General features: G+C 42.0%; 1 protein-coding gene across 3 annotated transcripts; it reads left to right on the top strand.

The window, feature by feature from the left end:
* The first annotated feature begins 1,012 nt into the window (after positions 1-1,012).
* Positions 1,013-26,865, top strand: afap1l1a (actin filament associated protein 1-like 1a). 3 transcript variants are annotated; one of them, XM_038699819.1, is made up of 19 exons: positions 1,013-1,402; positions 15,565-15,690; positions 16,117-16,194; positions 16,311-16,390; positions 16,767-16,971; positions 17,083-17,178; positions 17,265-17,479; positions 17,586-17,765; positions 17,904-17,987; positions 18,478-18,553; positions 19,018-19,137; positions 19,221-19,432; positions 19,527-19,672; positions 19,773-19,845; positions 20,367-20,481; positions 22,036-22,203; positions 23,055-23,230; positions 23,319-23,444; positions 25,774-26,865. In XM_038699819.1, the coding sequence occupies exons 1-19, from the start codon at positions 1,381-1,383 to the stop codon at positions 25,798-25,800; spliced, it is 2,325 nt and encodes a 774-aa protein (XP_038555747.1). In that variant the 5' UTR covers positions 1,013-1,380; the 3' UTR covers positions 25,801-26,865. The 3 variants fall into 3 exon arrangements, with proteins under 3 accessions (XP_038555747.1, XP_038555746.1, XP_038555748.1); XM_038699818.1 differs by lacking the exon at positions 1,013-1,402 and adding an exon at positions 12,022-12,196; XM_038699820.1 differs by lacking the exon at positions 1,013-1,402 and adding an exon at positions 12,023-12,196 and having other exon boundaries at positions 16,767-16,905.

Raw genomic sequence — 26,865 nt, 5'->3', positions numbered from 1 at the left:
TGGTAGGGTTTGCAGATTGCAACTAATAGCTCGATTACCGCTCACCCCTCCGTTTGTCCACAATTTACTTCTGTTATTACTTCTAACACACCAGAGGACTAATACTACTACTGCTTCTTCTTCTTGTACGTATTTAATGTAGTGAAGAAACACACTCTATAGAGCAGTTTGTCCGTTTGGGCTACTGTAGAATCGTGGCGGCGCAACATGCTGACTTCCATTCTAATGGTGCTTTCAGACCAAAAGTGAAGTGACCGTCGGGGTGCGTTTACATACAAAGTCAATGCAAAGCCACGATTCTCTGTTGGGCGGCACGAAGCGATGCGAAGGGGGCGGTGCTGGCGAGGCGGAGGCGACGCGAAGGCTTGCGTGGGAGCTGAATATTTTCAACTGAAGCGAGAAAGTCGCACATGTCGTTTTGTGTGAAAACCGTTCAACGAACTGCATCTCTCATCTCGCACAATATACGTCACCAACATGTTAGCGCGGTAATGCTAGTTAACATTCATTGCTTGGTTGCTATTAGCTGGATTACTTAGCTGTGTTCCACGCAGAAATATATCTCACCTGATGTGATTCATCCAACGACTCTTAGTCCTTTTATCACATCATCCTCTCATGTAAGTTTTTTGACCTTAGCTTCAGAAACGTTAGCTTCAGAAACGTTAGCTTCAGTCATTGAGAGAGACAGTTACGATGTCACACACATGTCTTTTGGGTTTGTGGTCTTTGTAATGTATTTTTAAAGTCTTATACCTAAACTGTTTTACATCAAACTGCGGCTTGAATTTAAAATTTTTCTTTGAAATTCACAAACATCATATGTGTAATTCAAACGGGATCACAATATTTGTTGTCCCTCGCCATTTACTGCTGGAAATATTTTTCCCGAAATAAGTGCGGTGTGTAGATAGAATTGGCTTGGTTCAAAGGTAATAGAAACAAAACAGTTTATTATGTTAGGTCTTTTTACACCACTGAAAACATAGTTATGTATATTATATCGATTTCGGTCTATAGATCCTCCTAAATATTACACACTGGACCTTTAAACACACTAGATACAAAGTGTTAATTACTATTAGCTTCTCGGCAAGAAAGCGAATAAGACTACTCCAAACATGTAAAACTATTAGAAATCATTATACCTGTTCAAAGCTGTTAAAGGCAGTTCATAACTGAAGCTGACGCTAGGACCCAGCAGAGAAGCAGCCTGACTCAAGCTCCCGACCAGCGGACCTGTAAAGTAGCGACTGTATCTGTCAGCAGTGGCTTCACACGCCTGCACACCATAGCTTCACACACTCACTCACTCACACACTCACTCATGGGCCTGCAATAAACTTCAGCAGTTCTCACCGGGACAGCATCACCAGCGGAATGGACACAAAAGCCACCAAATGTAAGTTTACTTTTCAACCTGAAACAGGGCTGCAAAAGAGATTGGCTGGTATGATGAGTGCTGGTTATTCTGCGACTCTTTGTGCAGTTTGCTAAGGTGGATTTAGATATGCTTGTTTGTTTAATGTGTTAATTGGTCATTTTTCAACCCTTTCAGACACCCACTGTGTGTGTTTCCTTCTTCTCACACCTCTGACTTCAGCACCCCCAGGCTCCCTATACTTCACTGGTTTAACATTATTGTTTTGAATTTATACTTTATCATACAGCTTTTTCTGCCCTAGTTGCACATAATTTTCTCAAAATTTATATTATCTCCATGTGACCCTAACAACCAGGAATCTATTGTCTGAGAACACCCATGAAGGTGTGCAATGGACACTTCCCCTCCTGTAATACATCTAAGAAGACAGAATGGTAGTGCACTGAAAATATAAATAAGGTCTCTCTGGTCTCTCCCCAGCTGCTTGAAGAGGCAGAAAACCAAGTGCTTGTCTAAAGTTTGATTGTTGTTATAGAAAGTGAATCTCACTCATCCTGAGTCAAGTCAAATATCTGGATGTGGAGATTAGACGGACATTGTTTGATATTGGACACCACCAGCAAAGAATTCCTTCTGCTCTGGAGTGCCACAGTGCTTTTGTGTTGAAATAGTTAGAAATACAAAATGTGTTTCCGCCCCATGTGTTCTTTTTTTTTGGGAGGGGTGCAGTGGCCCCCCTGCACAGTATAACATTTTCCCACATTGTAACTGAAAACAAATACACTTGCCCTCCTTGTGGGCTTTGGCATGAGGTTAGAAGTAACAGCATTCACAGGGCGAGGTCACCACCAAATAAAAACTTCATATAAGTTGTAACTTCAAATATAAATTTCAGTTTATAGTTGATGTAAATGTGTTTGAACTGATGTTGCCGTATCATGGTACTGCTTTTAGAGCTGTAGAGTCTTAAGCACTTTTCATAGACTTGTTGCCAGCAGGTGATAGTGATTAAGAACTTAATGGACATTTTTACTTAACTGACCAGAGGTAAAAGGAAATGGTACAATCTGCATACATGGTACTTTATTTTATTCCCAGCATCACAGCCACTTTTACCCATAAAAACAACAACCTTTTTTTCTGCCTTTCCCTTCCATGATTTACTTCGTTTCCATCCTTCCTCACCTTGTCATTGTGTGTGGATTATGTGGATGTTACCAGTGAGTTTGGTGTGTACACAAAGGATCTAAAGTAGGAGGTGTCTCTCTCAACCCACGACTTTCTATCTGTGCTTTGTGTTTGTGTAAATGCCACAGGAAAAAACACACGGTGACGGCTAGTGATCCCCAGGGAGCACCCTACTGTTTATATGGTGTTTGTATCCTCTGATTGGCTGCTGCTGAATTACTTTTCCTCAATTTGTCTTAAATAAGGCTACAAGTAATGACAATCTATCAATTCATTGTTACGTTTGTGTCAATAAAGACAAATGCTCTTCACAAGCTAAGTGATTCCAAAGGGGCACCTTCCAATCATTTATTTTCTCTGAACAATTGAAAAATCCCAAAATGATTCAGTTTATAATAATTTGACATAGAGAAATATCTCATATTTGAGGAGCTCGAAATAACACGTTTTAATTCGATATATTACATTATAAGTAATTAATGAATTATTAAAGTCGTATTAGTAATAATTAGTAGTGCAGTACTGAACTGCTAAATTGCTGGTGCTAAATTACCTGGTGTTTAGGACAGTAGAAGCAATCTGTAAAGATAATCTTAGACACATATTATCACCATTCAACCACATTGATACGGTAAACTTATTGGCAAACTGCCTCTGCCGTGTCCACCTGATGAATGTCATGCTCCTTTTAGCTCTGTTTTGCTATCCACCAACTCCCATGGGAAATATCAGCTTTGTCACCAGGCAGGTAGCGTACAGTGGGCATGTTACAGCTTTTTTGCTGAAAGCAGATGTCTGCTGCTGTTGGAAATGAAGTTGATTAGAGAGAGAGTGAACCAAAACAGTGAAGTTGTGGACCATAAAATCAAAACAATGAGCTAGAAGAAGCTCCCAGAGCTGTGGATTATTCATTACAGGTGAACCCCTCCACATCACAGGTCATGGGTAATTTTAGCCATTATTGATATAAATAGAATGATTAGTGCAGTTTTATTCATCAGTTGATCAACTAATTGTCTCAAAGGTTGCTTTTGGTAAACATTTGACCATCAAAGCTTGCTGTGTAGAGTTCATGAGTTCAAATATCAAGCTTGGTAAAGATGGTAATGAGAGGCAGGTATGATCTTGAATGGTGGGAGCTCCGTTACATGCTCTATCCAAGCCAGCTGGAGCAGCAGTGGAACAAAGGTTCGGTTTCCACAGTCGCCTCAGTGTGCACTGTGAGAAGCAGAGCATCAGGTGGGTGTGAGAGGGGAGAGGCTGTCCCACCAGAGATGCATTTCAGTGGTGGGATTGCCTGTGATTTAGTCAAGCAGATATGATGAATGGTGGCTATTGTCAGGATGTTTTGGAGCATATGGACGAACTTGTGGGCCGAAACCTTGATCTGCCATGGACTCTACGATGATGCATAAATGTAACATACTGTTCATGTAAGCACGAATCTGCTGCATGCGCATGAAATCCCTACTCCAGCCATGTGTTTCCCTCTAATGAGATGGTTAGAGTGCCCCGCATATCCACATTCCTCTGAGAAATGTATGAAAAGAGAACCTGTGTGTTTGGGAGTGTGAATGTGCCTTGTCTTAGAATCAGATTTGTTCCCCTCCAATATGTTATTCACATACAAAATAACCAATGGCTCTCAGTAACAATTTATTTTTTTCTGACACCAATCTCAGTCTTCAGGCTTGTGGAGAATGTCTTTGAGAGTAAACAAGGATTTGAATTGTGAAAAATTGACTTAAAACATGGTTTCAGTGGGTATGGGTTAGCAGGGGAAAAGAGCATAATTAAAAGGCAGCTTGCTGTCGTCATCTAGCCAGTGGTCAGTGACCTCACTGTGTGCATTTATGCCGTGTTTCTCATTACGTATGCTATAAAATGCATTTTTACATAGCAAAAGCAGAGTTTGTGGAAGTAACTTAACCCCAGGGTTCATATCATTCTTAAAATACTTTTCCAATATTTTACAATCTGGATCTTACAGTCATACTTTTAGCTAATTTAACTAAAATGTAATGCTGTCATAGTGCAGGCTTTGGACGCCAGTGGTCAGTTGGAAGCAGCTTTCCAGTAGAGTCCAATGGGGCCAAGGAAACAGGAGCCTTCACAGCAATAAAAAACTCATCCTGTTGTTTAGTTTGATGCCGACCCTACTTTTCATTCTGTTTGACTTCTCAGTTTCAGACCCCTCTGTAAACCTGTAGGTTCAATCGGGAAGTAGCTTTACAAAACAAAAGACAGCCATTGCAGATTGTTTGGGTAACAAATTTCACAGTGTTCACCTTCATTTAAACATCCAAATAACACCTTTTGATTGGACTATGATTTGACTGTTAAATAGCTGTCTGGATTCCTTGGCCTTACTAGACTGTTGTGAAGCTTTTTCCAGTGGAGCGGTCCTTTTTATTCTCTCTACAGTGCTTGGTAAATGCAGTGTTATTCAAACCAACTGGAACACTATAATAATAAAATATATAAGGATCTCCCTTACATCTAAATTTTATTTATACAATATACATGTTCAATACGTTCTGTTTTTTAGTTTGCTCTGTCAGACATCAGTCAGTAGATATGTTGATGCTCACACTTACTGTACATTATATTATATACACAATGACATATAGCCTACAGTATATGCCCCATCATGCAAGGGCTGTAAATAATGGTTAATTGTGGGCTAGCCCTATAAAAACTCCCCTCTTTAACCCTTTGAGATGAGGAGATCACTGTGATTCATATGGCTGAGATATGTGCAGTGTATTCGTGTGTCTGTGCACGTGTGGGCGTGCAGACGTGTATAGGCAATGGTCATTCCCTGCACAGCTGTGTTACCATAGTGAAATAATGCACAACATTTCCCCAGTTGCAGAGGGTGAAAAGTGATTCTGCCTGGGGTGTGCATGCATACGGGTACAAGCAATATACTCACAGGGACATTTCAGATTTATTAGAGAGGGTTGGCAGTTATAATAATGCTGGCCTAGCCTGTTATCATTTTGACTATATGTTGCTTGACAACAGCTATTATTCAGCACTGAAATATGATTCTTATTAATATGCACGTATAGACTTTGTAATATTTTAGGAATAAATCCAGGTTAGCAGTTCACTGTGTACGGATAGCACTGACAAAATGTATACCACATTTTCCAAGCTAGGATTCACATGTTAAACCTTAAATATGAAATGCTTTTCTGTGTGGCCTAATTCATGCTACATTCATCCTGAAGCACATACACTAACAATAGGCATTTAATGGTGATTTGAAAATTATTGTAACTGCTGTTTAGTCTTCTGATAAGTATATAAAGATATACTGTACATAAATGTTTATTTCTTAAAGACTACCTTTACACAATAAACTACAGAAATGTTACATTTACAAAATTAAACTACTCAACATAATACAAGGAGAATGCAAGGCTCCTCAGATCATCCTCATGAAGGACATATGCTCTACATGATGGTTAGACTCACACAACAGCAAGAAGACACTTAGAGAGTGTCCTAGTTTTCTGGTGAACAACGGAAAACAGCTCCGCTCCAGTCAAAATCCCATTAAAACGAAAAAATCCCAAATGGAGACAAAGCAGCTCCTTTTCCCTTTTTGTGAATGTGTGACTGCGAAATCCCCGGTTGTGCGTGTGTGTGTGTGTGTGTGTGTGTGTGTGTGTGTTTAGGTGGGTGCGCGCAGATGTGTTTGCAGGCATGCATGTTCTGTGTATATTACCCTTGTCTGTGCAACATCAGTAAAGCAGTGCTTCCACTTGCAGAATAGCATCTTTCTCAGAATGTGAATACTATTCTGTGGGGGAGACATAGCATTGTGGTGATCTCATAGGACTCAGGGCAGATACGGGATCTGAATAATACTCACTGCACTGTAGGGCCTTTGTCTGGCAGCAGGCTGAGTCAAGCCCTCTGTGCCATCTCAGGCCTGAATAAATCAGAGAGCAGAAGATGAAAAATGGGAAAGAGGGGAAGGAGGTTTAGCAGACAGACATCCCCTACATCGTGGTCTGTTCTGTGACCTTTAACTTGACTCTTTACTGAGAAATACCCAGATGCAACTGTTGCCACCTGGCCAGTGCTACTATTCTATGATCAGACTTCTACCCATCTGTCCATTTTCTATACCTGCTTTTTTCCATTGACGGTCACTGGGAAGCCTATCCCATAATGCACTGGAGAAAGACAGGGAAACCCCCTTGAGAGTTTCTCGTTCACAGTGCAAAACAGGCACATGTGATGATCAGCTATTGATGTGTATTGGCTATCAGACACAATAGATCTGACATGATAAGGAGGAAGTGAAGGATTACGGGTGAACAGTCTTCTTGGATTCTTCTCACACGAAGAAAAAATCCTGGAAAAGCCCATCTTTGACTTTGAATATATTCTTTATCCATTTTTTTCCTCCATGTTACACACAATACACATGAAATAATTTCTGTGGCACATGTCCAGATGCCACACATCTGGTGGATTTGGCCCTTATTGGGCTGATGGCATGCAGTCTGATCCCAGGTTTACGCTCCACTACTCCTATGCAAAAGCACAGTGCATAAACATATTGGATGTCAGATGGGGAAACGGGCAGCATTGCTTTACTAACCTGACCTGTAACTGGGGCTGTGGACCATCTCTCACTGCTGAGATAGCAGCTTCCTGCTATCACCGCTGTTTCCCAGATAACTCAGCTGCAGTATAGCCACAGGTAGCTGTGGGAGTATAGTGTGCATGTGTGTTTGAACATCAAACGCTTTAGCGCTCCATTGGTGCCCTTCAAAAGTCAGTTAATGGTTAAACAGGTGAGCGGGACTGCACAAACCCATAATTCTCCCACTCCATCACCATGGAAACATCCCAGGCACTTAAGACGCCTAATGACTTGACTGAGTAGATTTCTCTCTGTGAGGAGCTCATTAGAGCGGCCTAATTAGAAGGAGTGAGGATGCACGTTCAAGCCTGAATTTTATTATAAACATTGACTGCAGGAAACATACACACAGACCGTTTACATGATGTCTACAAATATTTGCAACGATAGGGGGAATTTAACCCAGGCCTTGGTCTACTTAAGGGAGATCTAAACTAAGATGTAAGCCTGGAAAGTAATTGTGCTGCGGAATGCGTGCTCCAAAGGTTTTACCTAATTTGGGATCATGACATGGAGCCTTCAGTTGGCAATCAGTTCACTTTAAGTGTCAGTCTGTAAGTCAATGTAGCAGCTGATTATTTAAAGTAAACCAGGACAGAATAATACCTTCTGTATGAACAAAGACATTCAAAGCATCTATTTTGCAGGACTGTTTCCATCTCTAGTGTATTTGGATGTGCATGTGTGAGTATCATAGAGTGTGGGATCCTTGCTTTATTTTATGATAACCTGAAGCATCTTACCGTGTACAATAAAAACAGTGGGGAGGCCATGTTTTTACCTTTACAACTCCTCCAAACCAAATAAGTTTTTCCACATGCTCCCCCCACCTGCTGCTCAACTTCAACATGTTTTCCAGTGTGCGTTTGGTATGTACCAGTGTGTACATGGTTGATTATTGTATGCTTGTCTAAAATGTCCACCCACTTAACAAATGTTCATCCCAAAGCCACAAGAAAGGAGTTCCCATGCAGGACTACCTGCAGCAGCTAAATAAAGGTTTGTAATAATGGTATATTGAACAGCTCCATTATATTGTCAACCATTTGAAATACAGTTGCAGAAGCAGAAACATTCAATTCTATCTAGCGTAGGATCTAGACAGTGCATTGAGAATGGTGGTCACCAGAGACAGTACAGTAAAAGCGGGAGTGGGTCAGCTGACAGGAAGAGGAAACAGAAGGCTGGCGGTGATAAGTGATGTCATCACTAGAGGGAGGAAGTCCATCTCTATAGGGGGCATATGGGGCATCCACTTACAGTTGGTCAGCCTATTAACTAATGTAGGACAGGAAAAGTTTTTTTGTTGGCAGCATACAGGAAAAATCAAAATCTTTCTGTAAGGGTCTTCAGTAGTTAGTTTATCAGAGCAGGCACGCTATTTAAATGTTTAATTTGATCAAGTTCCCCTTAATCACTGTATATTTGACATACCATGACAAGCCTCTATGTTATTTGCCGTCTGGGTTTGTGTCAGTGTGTCTGGGAAACAAGTTGAACTCAACACCTTTTAAGCTGATATGTCAAACTTGCTAGCAAGCAGTTGCTTATGTGCACATTCAGCAGATACGGAGCAACATTAGTTCATTGGTCCGCCAACTCCTGTGGAAAATAGCTGGTAAATATTCCACTTTGTTCACTGATTAGTTGCTAACTTTGTCTATCGGTTGTTTGGTGCAGGGGAGGTGGCATACAGTGGGTTTTTCCTAAAAGCAGCAGCTTGCTGCATCTGAAAACAACACTGATGAGAGCAGTGAGACTGAACCAAAACAAAGGTTACATATGGTAACCCTGGTTTTATGAGCACAAGCGGAACCCTATACTGGACTCTATGAGTACAGAGGGTGCATCGGTAGCAACGTCCTATTGGTTGGCTGCATGCACATAAAAATTTTAGTGGGCAAGTGCTTGTGTACGATTGGAGGAGATAGTTCCCATTGAGTCCAGTAGAGGGCGGAGCCTGTGTGAGATAGAACAGTAAAAATGCGTCTGCAAAACAAAAACAATGCAAAAACAACCTGAAAGATGCTAAAATGCTTCATAGAGCTGATGGGAACTGCAGAGACAGGTGAAAATTCTCTGTGAGGTTATCACTACGACTGAGACATTTTACATACATTAATTATTTTGATCTACTAATGCTAGTATTAAAATGTTGATTCTAGCAGCTGTAAAAAAAAAATAAAATAATAATGAATAGGAATCAGGCTGTGTTCATCCACCTCAAATCCTACCCTAAAATGACAAAAATACAGGCCAAACAGTAGCAAAAGGAAAGACAGTTAGGTCACAGTTGCAGTCATCATGCTGATTTGTATCATATTCCCAATGAGCCAATACTGTCTCTGTTTACCTATTGCGGGCTCCGGAGATATCAGTTTGTGAATGCCCAGACATGTTGTGTGTTGGGGTGAGAAGAACCATCAGTCTTGGGAAATGCCTGGAATGTGAGGAGTAAAGTGGGAGGAGATTTCATCATGATAGGGCACAGGCTGGTGAGAGAAGACATTGTTGGCACACTTCTTAATGCAATTAAAAACCTCAAGCACATCTGGTTTACCTCCCCTTTGTTGGCATGTGTGGCTACACACACACCTCAGTGATCTATATAGAGCACACTGGTGTAATAAATTGGTGGGGGGGTTTAACTACAGATGTGACATTTTTGTATTCTTCTGTATTCTGATTTGGTGATTTTCTTTAAAACATGCTTGCCCCAGCTTTGATGATTATGAGTTGGGTGCTGGTATTTAGATAACCCTCACACGGCATGACGATAACATTCAAACCCTGCTGTCTCTCAAGTGAAAAAACTCTCCTGTGACTCACTTAACATGAGATAAGATTATGCTTTTTCACGCACAAACACACACTCAAAAAAAGCTTTTCATTTCTTTTCAGAAGTTGCTGGGTCATATTGTTCAGCTGGCTTTAGTGATGAGACAAAGAAACGCTCCCACACTGTGTTTCTGGACACCTCTGTGTCTTCAACCTGCAGTACTCTTTCATGTCAGATCAGGTTGGGAAATGGCTACATATCCAACATGTCCAAAGACAATAAGGAAGGGGAGACTTCCAAGAAAAACCCAGCAGTTTTCATTAGATGCTGATCTCTTGCAGAGACACAGATGGTACAGTCATTTGAGTTTCTAACAGCAGCTTTGTCTAGCAGGAGTTTAGCTCTTTGCGGTTATAACAATGTTTTGTATTGCAGACTGATTAGTGGAACTCACTGTTAATCTGGATAATGCATCTATTTCCTAGATTAATAGTCCATCATGTTTTAGCAATTCCCCTGAATGCATCTGCTTTACTTTAACACATGACAGCTATAGTACCCAGTTGTAATGTGAAGAAAAGAGATGTGCTTTTTCACAACATTTTGTGCTTTTCCCGTCCCTCCTCTGTCATCCACGTCCTGTGTGAGTTCACAGCTTTACTGAGGAGGTCAGAGTTCACATTTAGTCACAGTGAGGAGCGGTTTGGCCATAATCAAGTCTAGCAGGCTGTGTCTATGGTATTTGTCATGAGAGGATTGTGGAAAGGTTGGGAAACACTCAGGGAAGCTCTTAGGTGTGTCACAAATTCGATGGTAGGAGGACTTCCTGTCTACTTAATTAAGCAACACTGTCATCCTTGGGAGTGTAAATTTCAATGTTTAAATCCTCTGTCTACAATATATGTGCACAGTATGGCTAGTTATATTATTCGTTGTCTGTCACTTATTGTCTAGTAGTATTTCTGCTATGTTCTTCACCAAGATTACAGGTATCTGTTGTCTCTTTTCTAAGAGTTTTTATAGTTTTTTAAGTCATTTATAAGCCGTTTTGGTGGTAGTAGGTCTCAAACCTCACTAAGTATTTGGTGCTGACCAAACCACATCAAGTATCAGAACACTTTCAAGTACCAAAAGTTGGTATTGAATTCCTAGACTTTTAGGCAAAGTTCATGTACCCCTTGTCAAAAGGGGTCATACCAAGATTCAAAACAACAGGTGATATCATATTTTACATGCTGGTATCAATCTAATATCACAGTGATTGTTCAGTCTTGTGCACCAGGCAGCCCTATAGCCAGCTGACACTGTTTTCATTCTGCAACTGATTTGCAGTAAAAGCCTACACTAAGCAGTGTGTTTTGTTCGTGTGTGTTTGTTTGTGTAGTGTTAGTGCCCGTGTGATTGAAGGCAGCGTGTTGCATCGTGTTGGGGCACATGCGTCTGCCTCAAGGCAACAAGTCATCCACGTGTAACTCTGAAAAGTCTCAACTTGCCTCTACCTCCGGTCCACAGCCTTTACTCAATCTCGTCTGTATCTTTTACGTTATATTTTCAAATGAATACATTTAAAATGTAGCAATTACCACTTGCAGCATCAGCTTCACTGGGAACATTTCACTTGTGTCTTTAACAGTGAGTAACAGTGTTGAAGATGCTCTCTCATAAAGTTGTAGTACAATGCCTTAACTGTATCTGGTATGTCACTGGCATCATCTGGATGGCAGCCTTTATGTGCAACTAGTTAAAGGTTAATAATGTATTGAAGGAAAGAATGTGGAAAAAATAAAGAATGTGAGTTAGCTATTAGTCGTTGTGTGTGTTTAAACAGCAAGTCTTTCCCAGGTGCTATACGATCCCAAGGATTACAGGGGAGGGGGATACAATAGGGCTACACACACACACAGAGCACCCCCATCCCCCCAAAAAGAAAAGAGAGGAGGGGAGACTGGTGGGAGGGAGGTAGGGAGATAACAGATCAGAAGGAGGAAGGGAGAGGTAAAGGAAGCGTGAATTCAGTAGTAGGCCGACTTTAGCTCACCTCCACTACAAAGACTTCACAGGACAGCGCACACAGGGAGGCACAGACTCTGGAATATCTCCTACAGTATCTGCATGTATATGAATTAACCGGTTTCCTAACCTTGGAAAATGGTGGGACTCTCATCCACTGCTGTCGAGGGTAAGTGTCTTTGGAAGGTCTTTATAGCTTGTCAATATAGGCAGGAATCTAAAGCTAAAGAAGGTGTGAGGGTTTGTAAAGATATGTTAAAATATGGAACACTGTGAAGCAGTAAAGGTGTTGTTAGCATGAGACTGAATGCTAGCATCAGGTGATGTTTACTCTACGCTTTAAGCATCATGCCAGCTTGCTGAAATGCCAAGAAAGGCAGTAATGTTGAAGTGTTGAGAAAGCAACAGTTTGCCACCCAGACTCAATAGTGAAACACTGCAATTTTTGAGTCACTAGAGACTCTTTGTGGGTTGCAAATTCTTGTGTGATTAGCTGGAACGCCTGCCTGCAACAATATTGTGAAACGAGGTTGCTGCCAAATGACTGAATTTTGTCACTTTCGACATACTGTGAAGTTATGTGTGTGTGTGTGTGTGTGTGTGTGTGTGTGTGAGTGAGTGATGTGTGGCAAGATAAGTAAGCTCAGTATGAAGAAAGCCTTTGGCATGAAAGGAGGGAGTCAAAAAAAAAAAGCGTGCACCCGACTGAGGTCACATTATTCTTTATATCAGGGTTTGTTGGACATGTTAGCACAGGTGCTCAACTCGCTGACATTATTAACCCCCCAACCCCCACCCCCCTTCTCCCTCCCTCAAAGAAAATCTGATAATTCAAGCCTCTTTTAAAGGTCTGAGTCTGCACTGTTAAACAAACTATTCTCTCTGCTTCGTCAAACACTCACAAACACACTCTGCAGAGTCTTGCACTAACAAAGTGAGGAATGTGTTTAGTGTTTAACAGCAATTGTCAGACTAGTGTGAGGAGGTAAATGTTTGAGTGTGTCCAAAGCTTTGAATGGCTAAACACATTCCTGCCGGCATGGTGCACTCCTGCACCCATCTTTTGTGCTTTCTAAACTTTTAATAATCCCTCATCATGTTTTGTCTCAATTTTCTCAAGTCAAATACTCCTTCTAGTAGTTCCAGATATTCCATGGCTTCTGGCCTGGCTTTAATTAAACCATATCCAACCTGTTTTTTTTATGTAGCATTCGTATCTTGTACAAGCTTGTGTGTAGTTGCCCTCAGGTGCTAGACTCAAAATCTGTTTTATCTGGCTTTTAAAGACATCAAAGGCACACATAACGCACTCACACAAGCACACACAGAATAACAGTTACTGCAGAGATGTAGGGGACCATGTAGTGTGAGTAGTGTGGTGTGTTGATAATAAAGGCATGACTGGGGACTTAAGGGTGGTCTTATGTGCCTCACATGCCAAACACTACGTAGTAATTCCTCTTTGCTCATTTTGGCACAAGCAGAATAACACTGTAATCGCCAAATTGGATAATCAGCTCTTCAGAGATCTGGTCCAAGTGAAATAGTGAAATAGTTTTATGAGTGTTGTGACCCAATTCACACAAACTCCTTGAAAGCAACGCCTTGATTTCTGTGTTATATTTTATTTAGTGCTGACTGGTGTACATTTTCTGTTTCTCTCTGCTGAGAATGACTCATGCTGTGGATAAGGTTCTGTCTTCCACTCAGTTAGGGGAAGCCCAGCGGTGCACTGAAGCCAGAATCTCAACAGCTGGAACCTCTGGCAGAGAGACAGCGCTCACCAGGCCAAGACATCCCACTCACATGGGTTTCCCCTCCTTCCCCTTCCTCCCCTTCCTTATTTCTCCAAAGTGAATCGGATCTTAATGAGGAGACATTCCAGGTCCCTCCGTGGATTAATGCCTCATGCCCACTTCGAGTGCGATCTTCCTTTTATTACAATACAAGGAAACCACACTAGGAAAGAAGACAAACAGACACAGGCAAAAACACACCTACTGCTCTTGTAACTCTTGGCTGTGGCCTTGGCAGGGCATTGTTAAGCCCATAGGAAGACCCACCTCAGGAAAGTATGCCTGTCTTTAAGGAGTGGGAGCAGCTTCACATGTAGTGCACACATCATCGACAAACACCAGATATATCTCCAGCTTATCAAGACTTTCTGCTTGTCAGCGGTGATTACATACAAGATTGCTGAGTAATAGTCCAACAGTCTGCCTGAACTCATTAATATTCTCCTCAAACTGACACACACACACACAACAGGCTGGCCTGTGCCAAAGTTCACTATTAAACACACATCATACAAGCGTTCCAGTGTGTTTTATGTTTTTTGTGCATGTCGGTATGTGTGTGTTTGTATTTGTTTACTGCATCAGGCCTTGTTGCCACATGACTGCCCACTGAACAAAAGCTTTTCTGGCTCAGCGGCTGTCCCGTGGCTGAACCCAGCGAGATGCACGGTTCAGCAGGTCTAATGTGGCTGGATTGTGAAAAGGGGGGCGGGGGGGCAAACAAGTGTGCCAGCAGTGACTCAGCCAGATGTCAGGTTCTGTGGAGGATTTTAGGATTATAGAGGGGGGGGGGAAAGTGCATTAGGATACATCAATACAGAGGGAAAGAATACAAAAGAAGCTATGAACATAGCAAGGAAGGGAGAGTCATGTCGGCTGATTGGTGGCAACTCGCTTGTTTCTGGCAGAAAATCAGATAAAGGAGGAATCCAAGCACAGCAGCAGGTCGCGGACCTGTTCTCAGGAGGTCCAGCAGCTGTTGGAGGGAGACAGTTTATTTAAGTTCTGTTCTGAAAACAGGGAGTGGACCAGTCCCGCCTCTCAGATCAACATGTGATGTGAAACATATATTCCTATAAGCTGAGTCCTCACATCATCATCAGCCCTGTGAAGAGTGTGTATTGAAGGAGGTCTGCTTGTCTGAGCCAGCTTGTAGTGCACGACTTTTAGATAAAGATCAGGACCCTGTGAATGAAACTCTGCTGGCTGATACATTTGGCTGTGCAAAGTGGTCCTTCAGTTATTCTTGTCAGAATCTCATATTTCTGTCAACATCTTTACAGTCTTGCAGCATGGATAATTAGCATTGAGAGTGACAGTTAATTGAGATGTCTGTCAGTCTTTTGAGCCAGCAACACTTCAGAGCTGCTGCACAAAGACAACACTTTGCCCCTCGTGCAGGATGTTCTTTGCATAATACTGTGTAAGAGTTCTTATTTTTGGTACCTCCACTTCCACTTTACTTCTGGGTTAATGAGCAATTAGCAAACATGTTTCCTGTCACTCCTGCCTTTTTTCATTGTTTAGTCTGGCTAGTAAGCGAGAGAGGAGAAGGGGATAGAGGTGTGATAAGGTGGCAGATTGATATTGACAAACTGTGACAGAAAATGAAAGAAAGACACAGGGAAAGCAAAGCAGACATACACCTTGGGATTTGTTTAGACAGTCTGACCTTTGCCCTCTCTGCTGTTACACTGAACCCATGCCCCCCTGACCTTTGCCCCCTTCCCACTCTGTGCAGCGATGGATGTGTTGGTGAGTGAGCTGGGCGTCCTGCTGAAGATGCTGGACCAGGAGAACCTCAGCTCTTCCACGCAGGAGAAGAAGACCTCCGTGTGGAACCTCCTGCAGCAGATACAGCCATCAGGTCAGTGAGAGGAGGAAAGACAAATGAAGTGATTTTTGTCTGTGTTTTATTTCAGACCCCCAGGAGAGATTTTCCACATAATAAAAATGTAGAATGCACTCATTTCAGGTATAGGCCTATATTGTGGGACAGAGGTAATGGAACCACTTCTCTAGATTGCAGTTAACATTTATCCAAAGCGACTTACAATTGCATACGTGTCAGAGGTCGCACGCCTCTGGAGCAACTAGGGTTAAGTGTCTTGCTCAGGGACACAATTGTAGATGGGTTACAGTGGGGAGTTGAACCCACGTCTCTCACACCAAAGGCATGTGTCCTATCCATTGCGCCATCACCACCCCAAGCTTAAACCTAAAATATCAGAGATCCAAAGTAATGTTTCTTACCATGCTGTAAGTGTGTCTGTTTTCTCTTTCCCCACCTCAGGAACGGACTACATCTACATGAACTCATCAGTGTACAGAAATGGCACCAGCTTTGTAGAGTCCCTCTTTGAGACATTTGGTGAGTTTGAGCTTCAACATGGGTGCATGGGTGAACCTATCTATATTTATGAGCTGCAAATACCATGTTGTCTTTATGTACAAGAGTGTGAGTTTAAATGTATGTTTTGTTTATAGACTGTGAGCTTGGGGACCTGAAGGATGTCACAGATGATCTGAAAGAAGACAAGAACACACAAAATGACACTCTAAAACAGGCATGTGGACAATTTATAACAAACTGTTGATGTATCCCCGTTTCAGAAATATCAATTGCATGTGAAGGCATTGACTTTTCAGTCCTTTTCAGCATTCACTATCCAAATTCAACTTTGCAAAATCTAGAAAGGAAAAACAGGGATTGTGTTCCATGTTGTGGGGGTTTCCCATTCACACATGCTCATCAATCTGCAGGCTGTTGGAAGAGTAAAGATTTAGAGACACGCCCTGAGCCCATGTGTCTAATTTATGGATATCATTTTGAGGGTTATGCTCTGTATGTCTTTGATGATGTAGTTCCTGGGCTGTGAATAAAAAAATATTTCGTGGTTATGGAGGAAATTTGAGAGCTTTGTTTTTGTGTGTCTCCCTCAGGAGAACTGTGCAGACTCCCCTGCCCCGCACTCAGCTGACTCTCCACCCCCTCTGCCCACAACGCCTCCTCCTGAGGACTACTATGAGGAGGCAGTGCCACTCAGTCCGGGCATGATGCCCGAATATATCATTACACGAGGTCAGCGTCTTCCTACCTCTGATGAACTCAGTGCCCTTAATGTCATTTTGCTCCAAAAACCTCTAAGTCAGTACTAAGCACTTAATCTAACAGACCTTCCATAATTACAAAGTACAAGTTACATTAAAGTGCATGATGGAACATAAGGACTAATTAGGGTTTTTCTTCCATTTTCAGTCAGGCCTAGTCCCCCCAACTCTATAGAGGATGGGTATGAAGATGCTGAAAACAACTACCCAACTACCTGCATAAACTCACGCCGCAAAAACTCATGTGAGTTGAGAATAAAGTTACCCCAAAACAAGATTACAAATAACAAAAAATAAAACATGCTATCTTCTCTGTCATTGCTCTCTCAGACAACGACTCTGACGCTCTGAGCAGTTCCTATGAGTCCTACGAGGAGGATGAAGAAGAGAGGAGCCCCAGCGTCCAACTCACTCATCAGTGGCCCTCGGATGAGAGCTCCATGCCTCCTGCCAGGGACTGTCGCATCTGTGCCTTCCTGCTACGCAAGAAGCGATTCGGCCAGTGGGCGAAACAGCTCACTGTCATACGGGAGAACAGACTACAGGTGAAAAGTTTCAGGAAAGCATACACTCACACATTCAGGATACATATTGCTATTGTTCTTTTCCTTTGCATCTTACAGTATCCTGTGTTCGTACTCCTTTCTGTAGTGCTATAAGAGTTCTAAGGACACATGCCCCTATGTTGACCTGCTGCTGCCCCAGTGCACTGCGGTCTACGCACCCAAAGACAGCAAGAGGAAGCACCATGAACTCCGGTTCACCTTACCCAATGGAGATACACTGGTGCTGGCTGTACAAAGCAAGGAGCAGGCCCACAGATGGCTTAGAGTAAGCTGCACTTTGAAATTATATCTGTGAATGCAGGCATGGAGACAGGCCATCAATCTAGTTGACAATCACAGTGCAAAAACAAATCTCAAAAGGAACCATACAGTCGAGAGTGACACGTGTAAAATATCCCCACAGGTTGTTAGAGAGGTGAGCGGTCAGAGCGCAGGGCCTGAGGAATCTGCGTCTCCCGTCCTTCCAAGAAAACCTGAAGTTGATAAGGTAAGTGTAGAAGAGAGGATGTTTGTGTCAGCACGTCCCTGTTTGTTTTTATCCTCAAGACATAATTTATCTTCACAGCTGAGGTGAGGAAAAGTCGTTGACAGGCAGCAATTGTGTTGTCACCATCAATTTTCCTAAACAATTGCTTGGCTCAACATAGTACACCGTAATACCTGTATTTGGCTTGCAGAACAAAGAGGAGATATGTAGCGTAATTGGGTGTTAAGACAGTGTTGGAACAGACACATCCTCTTTAACAAGTTACCAACCTGTCAGAACATAAACTGCAAAAGACACTGCCTTATATTAAAGTGCAGGAGGAAGGGAGAAGAGCCAGTAATGAGGTGGTAGGGAAAAGGGCAGAGGATGAGACTGTTTGTCTCATTCATAAAGAAAAGTGTAGAAAAGCCCAGCTGTAGTTTGATATTGGCGGACAGACAGATCCTGTGTAGGAAAAATCTAAACCTGTGTTTTTGTGCCTCTTCCTCAGAGGTTATCTGCAGAGAGGAACACGTCAGATTCAGACAGTGTGGGTGTGTCAACTGCAGAGAACTGCAGAGAGAACGGTGAGACAGAGACACCCAGCCTCAAATCAATACAGCAGCTGTTTGACAAAAGAATATTATCTCAAAGTCCACCAAGATACATGCTTTTTCAAATGCACTTATCTTCAGCTGTGGATGGAGTTTGCTCAGTTGTCATCATTCGGCTTAATTTCAATACTATTGCATTCATGTTATGCGGGATGGATGTTGCAGGGACGACTCATGTGTATTGACAACTTAAGACAATTGTGTGATTGCAGAGATGGACATGTGAGTGTTAAAAAATACTTACAATATAACACAGATACGTATTAGACTACAAGACTACAAGATGCAGTTGATAGCTCTCTAAAAATAAAACTAGTAATTGGGCCTTGAGTTAAGATATTGTTTGTCAAACCACTGTTTACAGTCTTTTCAGTTTAAACCGTTTAAGATACATTTGGACCCAAAGCAACTGTTTAGTCCTTAATTTTTTGATGTAGGCAAGGTGAAACGGGGTGCTTTCGCTGCAGGCCGTAAAATCACACGTATCATCAGCTTCTCCAAGAAGAAGCCCCCTCGGCCAGAAGATCCCAGGACATCCTACAGCGACCCTCGACAAGGTCAGACCTCACTTCACTATCACTGTTGTGTTCTTCAGGTTTGCAGACGTGTCACTTTTTCTTTTTTCCTTCTCACCATGTAGGCTACCTGTCGTTGTTGGTGAATCAGGTGTGGCGGGAACAGTGGTGCTGTGTGTGCAGAGGCTCCCTGCACTTCTACCACGACAAAGGAGACCCTCGGACCTCCCTGCCTTCACTTCCTCTGCACGGCTGTGAGGTGGTCCCGGGGCTGGGACCAAAACATCCCTTTGCCTTCCGAATCCTACGGAACAGCACAGAGGTGGCAGCTCTGGAGGTAAAATAATGAGCATTTGTTCTTTTTATTTTTAAGCTGCACTTATCAGTACTTTTATATTAATAATTATTATTAATAATCACATTTTATATAGGCTAGCAGCTCTGAGGAACTTGGAAGGTGGCTCGGAGTCCTCTTGGCAGAGACAGGCTCCGCGACAGATCCAGAGTCACTGCATTACGACTATGTTGACGTGGAAACCATCGCAAACATCCGCGACGCTGCTCGGCATTCCTTCCTGTGAGTGAGACGAGGTCAAAGCAAGGCCAAAGGCCACTGACCAATGCGGTGATGTTTAGCCCTCACACAGATTTCATTTCTCCTTTTACTCTGATCCTAGGTGGGTCACATCCTCCAGCAGTACCTCCACAGACTCCAGAACATATGATGAGGTCCCCAATGAGGACATGCAGGTGGGACGCAAGTGCTCAGACGCACACACATAATTTTAAACCTCATGCATAATGGTTTACTTTGATGTGGCTAGATGTCTGTGTGTGTGCAGCTGTTGGGGACTGTCACTGTCTGAATACGACACCCCATATCAGTTAGCCGAACAGACAGACAGCGCTCTGTTGCACGTCTATCAATGACGGCTTTTTGTAGGCCAGTGTGTGGGCATGGGAGAAAGGAAAAACAGACCAAAAAAAGAAAAAGTGATCAATCTGGTGACAGGGAGGCAAGAGGTCATGGCAGTTTTACAGCCTGTAAACTCCTTTCTTGACCCCACTGACATGTACTTAAACAAATACCTCTCACCACCTCTAGCCCCAAACACACACCTCCATCATCTCAAACTAATTAATCTGAAGGTTAATTTATTGCTTAGCATAATATATAAACGTTGCCTTCTTTTTTTCCCCATGTCCTCATCCTTCTTTTTGCATACTTCCACATCTGTCATGTTCCCCCACCCCCTCTCTACTCCACCCAGTCAGAGGAGAACCGCAGACAGCAGTCTGGGAATCAGGGCAAGCGGCGCTCAAGTTTCTCCAGCAGCGACTCTGACAGAACCAAGCCTTTAGTCTCCCTAAAACGAACAGGTTCAAGTAAGTGTACCTCCAGGGATACTGAGTCTCTTCTCATGAACTATACTGACAGGTTGATTGAAACCTTAATTTATGCAGAAACTCACTGAGAGAAAGTTCTCTTTTGCAGAAGTGCCTTGTTTTAGAGAGAATTAAGTGATGATAAGGGCAAAGTTATCAAATACAACATTCACATCAAATGGTATTTCAATGACAGAGACAAACTGTGAGAAACTTATTAGTGTGCTATGTCCAAAGTTTTCGGAATGTTATTCTATTTGAAAGGTGCAGAGAAACTAAAAGCTGATTTCCCAAGGATGGTCTTAATTATAGGGACTTCAAAAAGCAGACTGCACTGTGCATATGTGGGGTTTGCAGGTTATTGAGGCTATTGAGGTTGTTGAGATATGTAGACAGCTTTTGAATCAGTAAAAATAAAAAGGAGCCCAGTGCTGTGTTCAATTCACCCACTAACTAACACGCCTTTCTCTTGCAAATTAATGACTTTATAATCTCAGAGTGTAAATGTGCATGCTGAACTGTGTCAGCACACACTTAATTGTTAAGTAAGTAATTTCTGACCAAGCCAAAATCTGTAACGCACATGTTGTGATGCATACTGTATCAAAGGCATTATGACAGATCAATCAATAACAGAGCTGCACAATTTTAATTTTTATTTCAGCTGTTTCACAACCAACCAGACAGCTGAGGAGTATAATGTACCTTAAGACCAAATATTTTAGAGGCTTCCCTCCTGTGTCTTTTCATCTTTAGGCCCCTCTCTGCTACCCATCTGTCGCTCTCAAAAAAATAAAATAAAAAAATAAGGTTAGCTGCCTGCAGTGAGAATAATACAGATGGCAACCCTCTTAATAATGTTGTCACACAGGAGTTAGATTGCAATGGTCTAGTTTTGTTGGAGCTTACACTCTTTCAGTCCTTTCAGTGGTGTAACAATCCATTGACAGTCATAAAACTGGAGCTTTTATCAAGCTCAATATTACATTTTTCCTCTCTCTTCTCACTTTCCATTCATAATCTCTTCCCTCTCCCCTCCCCTCTCCCATTTGATCCGTTGTGTCAGACGGTCTCTGCCATACGAATAAATGAGATGAGTATCCTGAGTTTAGGAAAGAGATATTGGTGTGGTCGGCTGCCTCAGTGCTCTTCTCAGTGCTGTTTCACAGGCCTTCAATGTGACGTTCTGACACATCAAAGAGGCAGCGCTCTCCATGGCTGAGAGCTTAAGGATGTAACTTGAGATTTATTGGACACTCACATTAGATTCGCTGTCTTGTCTCCTGACCTCTCCCTCTGCAGGGGTGTGTGTGTTTATCTTTTATTTGTGCATCACATCAAGTGTTCCCTCCCAAAAATCTTTGTTTAAAGTTAGGAAAAATGTCAAATTTGTGGGCTACGCTTTTGTGTGAGTTGTAGAATTGGCGTCATTCTCCTCATGTGAGGAGCATGACATTAATAAAGACAGGCAGAAATATCGCTGTGAGATGTTTTTTGTCTGTTTCCCATAACCCCTGAACATTTGACCCCTCACCTTTTGCTCTCTCCACCCAGACGCCAACCAATATGGAAAGTATGGGAAAACGCGAGCTGAAGAGGACGCCAAGCGTTACCTGAAAGAGAAAGAGGAGCTGGAAAGAGAGAGGGATGGGATACGAAATGCACTAGTGACCCTCCGACAGGAGAAGAAATTGCTGAAGGAAGAGCTGAAGACTGCCTCTGGTAAGGACAGAGCAGAGTCTTGAAAAAAGCAGGGCTAGAACATACATCTAATGTGTATATATAGCTTGATTGCTATTGAGAGACATCGGGGCACTAAGTCTTTCTAAGCAAAAGTATTAATAAGTTATTTTTGCCTGCTGGATAGACGAGTATTGACCAGAAGGCTTGCACTATACTGTAAGTGCACATTCTGTATCCCTGCTCTGTATCTGACCCTGCACTCTGACCTCCATTATTAGAGGGCCATGTGAGAAAAGAATTACCCTACAGGGATAATTAAAAAATCTAATTGCTTTTATTATTTAACTAAAAACATGTTTATGATAATTCCTTCAAAATGTAATTAATTTCCTGTAGTTTCACATAGTACTGTATGCTGCCAGCAGTGGTGGAAGAAGTATTCAGATTTATTTTTTTTACCAGAACATACTAGATTGTATCTATCCATCGTCAACCGCTTATCCTGTGTACAGGGTTGCTGACATTGGGCGAAAGGCGGGGTACACCCTGGGCAAGGCCACACATAGACAAACAACCACTCACGACCTTCTTGCTGTGAGGCGACAGTGTTAACCACTGCAACACCGTGCCGCCCTACTAGATTGTATAAAATAAGTAAAAGTACTCAAGTAGATCAGAATCAGGCATCAACTACTTTTGGGTTGTTTAATCTATAAGAATATTATATTTATCTGTAGTAGAGTAAAAGGTACAATATTCGTATAAAGCAGCATAAGAAGAAAACACACAAGTCAAGTAAAAGTACTCCAGTAAGGACAGTACTTAAATAACTGTACTTTGTTTTGAGAGTTATGCTGAATTTTAACACCATCTGTGTTTCTGTGGAGCAGAGAGGAGGAAATCCTCCCTGAACAAGCGTGTGTCCCAGCTGGAGGACGCCTGTCGAGGTAAAGAGGCGGAGAGGGTGGACTTGGAGCTCCGGCTGACTCAGGTCCAAGAAAACCTCAAGAAGAGCCTGGCTGGCGGAGCACTGGGTGCACCTGTTGAGACTAAACCCCCTGTTAAGGTATATTTGTTGCTTGTATGTAGAAGGCTGCACAAGTAAATATCTGCCTGCATACACATTTTTTTATTTACTTTTTCTTTCTATGTAGGGCTCCAGCAAAAAGACACAGAATATCTACTGTGAGTCTTTACCAGTGAACTGTGCCTTAGAGATGCGTAGGAGACCTCCATCTGTTTATGCTTCTTCTGCAGGAACTGTCATGCAGAAGGCAAAGGTAAAAACTCTAACTAACCAATTAACTAACTGATTCCCTCATTCTCAGAGTTCAGGTCCTGTGTCATCATCAAATGGCTTTTCACAGTTACAGTAACACAGTTTTTCTCAGTCGCTTTGGTGCATTTCTCACATCACTATTTACATTTGCACAACAGTTAATGCAGTTCTCAAAACAGTTAGTACAAACTGCAAAACCTAGTTGATAACCTGCAAAAGCGTGTCACTTGCTCAAAATGGGTTATATAGGTCATTCCTCAAAAGCAAGTATTCATGTCACTGAAAGTGTCAGTGTCATCAAGATAAAAAAAAGTCCTGACACCATTGTTTATGAACAAGATAGTCAAATGGCTTTGTCATGTTTTCATTATGACAGTGTAGTGTTTTCCATTGCAAAAAAGTCAGATCTTGGTGACACTACCTGAAAATGCTCAAGACAGCACTATATACTATTTGCACAGCCATTTGAAAACTATAGTAAAGTTACACATTATTGTATTTAGTTAGGTAACTGAGTACAAGACACTGAATATGTATGTTTCATGTTTTTACTGCATATGATCTTTGCAATTCTAATTTGTTCACAGCATTGTGCAAAAGAAAAAACACACCCTTATTTACAACAAATATAAACTCCCTTTGGGTAGAGCTGTGCACAACTGTAAACAATATTGCAGTACATATTGGAACTGAACATACAACATACATAGTACTGTAAATCATTCATGGACATCCAGACGTTCCTCTCTGTCCGGCCACATAGTTTCATCTACATCACAGCGAATATCATCTCTTGCAATGCAGAGAGGAAAGTATCTCCTCGAGTGGAGAATCCACCCTCTGCAGGACTCTGCTGTGATGTCATCACATGCTACATCCATGGCCTCTAGCAGGGCCATTTGTGTATTGGATGCCGGTCATATACCTTCCAACTCCAGGAAGAGAAAAACTCCTCTATTGGATTTAGGAATGGTGAGTAGAGAGGGAGATATTCCACCAGTATCCTATCATGTGCTGCAAACCACTGTCTGACGACATCTGAGTGGTGAAAACGCACATTATCCCAAACAACAACATGCTTGTTCAGATGGTCTCCAGTTAGACCTCTCTCATTCTCAGGGATTATGTCCCTGTAAAGAGTGTCTAAAAAAAGTCAGCAGATGTTGTGTGTTGTATGGACCAAGACTGGGGATATGGGTGAGGACGCCGTTTTCTGAGATGGCTGCACACATAGTAATATTCCCTCCTCGTTGGCCAGGGACATCAATGGTTGCTCTCTGTCCAATGCAATTCCTGCCACATCTTCTACCTTTTGCCAGATTGAAACCCGCCTCATCAAGGTATATGAATGTGTGCAGCGGTTCGCTGGCCTCCAGCTTCAGTACATGCTTTATTACAGAAGAGGGAGCGAGAAAAACTATAACAACTTTTCCTGTGTAACATAATGCATTTTGGACAACATATTGTACAGTATGCACTGTGAATACACATACACAGAACTGTCATGTAAGTGTAGTGCATGACACTACACAAAGTAAACAGTTTAGTTTAGTTTAGTTCTCCCAACATTTGGCTGCACCCTTCGACCAGCCTCAGCCATTGTGAGGCCATGATTGACAACATGATCCACAATTATAGCCCTGATTTCATCAGGAATCCGCCTATGTACTTGGCCTCTTCTTCCTCTTCCCCTTCCTCCCCGCACCCTCACCCCTCTTCCACGAGGGGGTAGAAATGGTACACACTATGTCCTGCTTTGTTCATATATGCTTGTAAAGTGGGGGTTTATGGGATTCAGCTCTGAGTGATTGTAGAGAAGTGGCTTATCATCGGTTGCAACTAATGCTTCACACGCCCCTTCTCATCAGTGAAAGCTGAGGTTCACCTGAAAGAAATTGTTCAGGAAAAAAAAGATTTTAAAAAATGTGTAAAATTTGCTTGACAAATTTTGACAACTAGTTCAACATTTTTGTATGTAATGATTCAAGCAATGAAATGAGGACTATTAGTTTTATATGGAATGACTATTCAGCATTCACAAGTATAGTTCATTTTGACTGACATGACATAAGCAAATGATAATGTTATAAAACAGCAGAGAGTTGTATGAAAGCAATTGATGCATGTCCAAAAGCATTTGCAATTTGTTGGAAGGAATGAGAAACTGCTACTATGATGTGCACAAATGACTAAATGTTGTGGAGGGTGAACTAACTGTTGTGCAAATGTTAATAGTGATGTGAGAAATGCACGCGAAAAACTGTAATCTGGAAACGTGACCTTATTTTCACGTTGTTACTAAATCACCTATACGTTTTCTGTTTGTACAGGAATGGGAGTCAAAGAAAGGAACCTAAGAGCAGTGCCATGGACAGGACTGGAGATAGAATGTATGGATGTCAGGATCCGACTATCGTGACATTCAGTCCTACTAAGGATAACCTTCCATCTGCAACCCAAAGCACAGCCTTGCTTCATTTTGGATTAGAGGAAATAAACTGTTATGAAAGAACATTGCCACTAGGTGGAGGTACATCTCACTGAATATTTACTTTTCTGCCTTCCTAAAAGGACTACTCCATATGTGAGGAATCCAACAACTGCTCACTCTCTGTATCCAAGTATTTTTTATTGTCTTTGGTGACACAGATTCAAATGTGGTAAACGGAAAACAGAGAGAGCAGAGTTTATGAAAGAAAAGACGCAAGAAAAAGTGTACTGGAAAGCACAACAAGTGTTGTAATGGAAAGGCAACGCAGGATTGCATTCTCATCCGGTGTTGCATATGGTGGAATGTTTGATTGCTAAGGTGTCATGTGAGAAATGGGATGTGTTTGAAAAATAGGATGGAGGCAGTTCAAGCCGTGATGTTACTTTTATAAAATATAATGGTGTTTTATTCTGCCTGTACAGAGTGAGCCATGACTACTGTTTTGTTCTGTTTTATACTTTTATACCATTCAATGATTCATTTCTCAATATCGCCACAAGACGTGCCTAATTTACTTGCTATGTGCCATGGAGTGTATTATCATTTATTGACTGCACTTATTAGCTTCTCCTCTGAGGTTGAAGTTGTGCTATCTGGCATCTGCTGAATCATTTGGTTGGATCCTACATCCACTTGACCCTCTTTGGCACGCATGCAAATAAAGTAGTTAACTAGTCCTGCTAGAGAGAACTGAACGAGTGACAAGGTGGTGCTATTCAGTGATACAAACCAATCTCTTTCTGAGTGGGGGAAATCTCCACTATATGTCATTTTAACAACTGTTCTGCTGAACCTGTGGTTGACTTTTGCACTTTACTGTTCTCCTACCTGGATAAGGGAATAATAAATGTGTGTCTTATTCTCAAACATTTAATCATTTGTTACAATGCAGACACTGAATTTATTCCTCATTAAAATGAATTCTCAGTAA

This window comes from Micropterus salmoides, unplaced genomic scaffold (genome assembly GCF_014851395.1).
Source record: "Micropterus salmoides isolate LMB-PRFRI ecotype aquatic unplaced genomic scaffold, ASM1485139v1 Ms_hic_scaffold_5, whole genome shotgun sequence".
Taxonomy (NCBI): Eukaryota; Metazoa; Chordata; class Actinopteri; order Centrarchiformes; family Centrarchidae; genus Micropterus; species Micropterus salmoides.
This window is presented reverse-complemented; position numbering and strand designations above follow the sequence as displayed.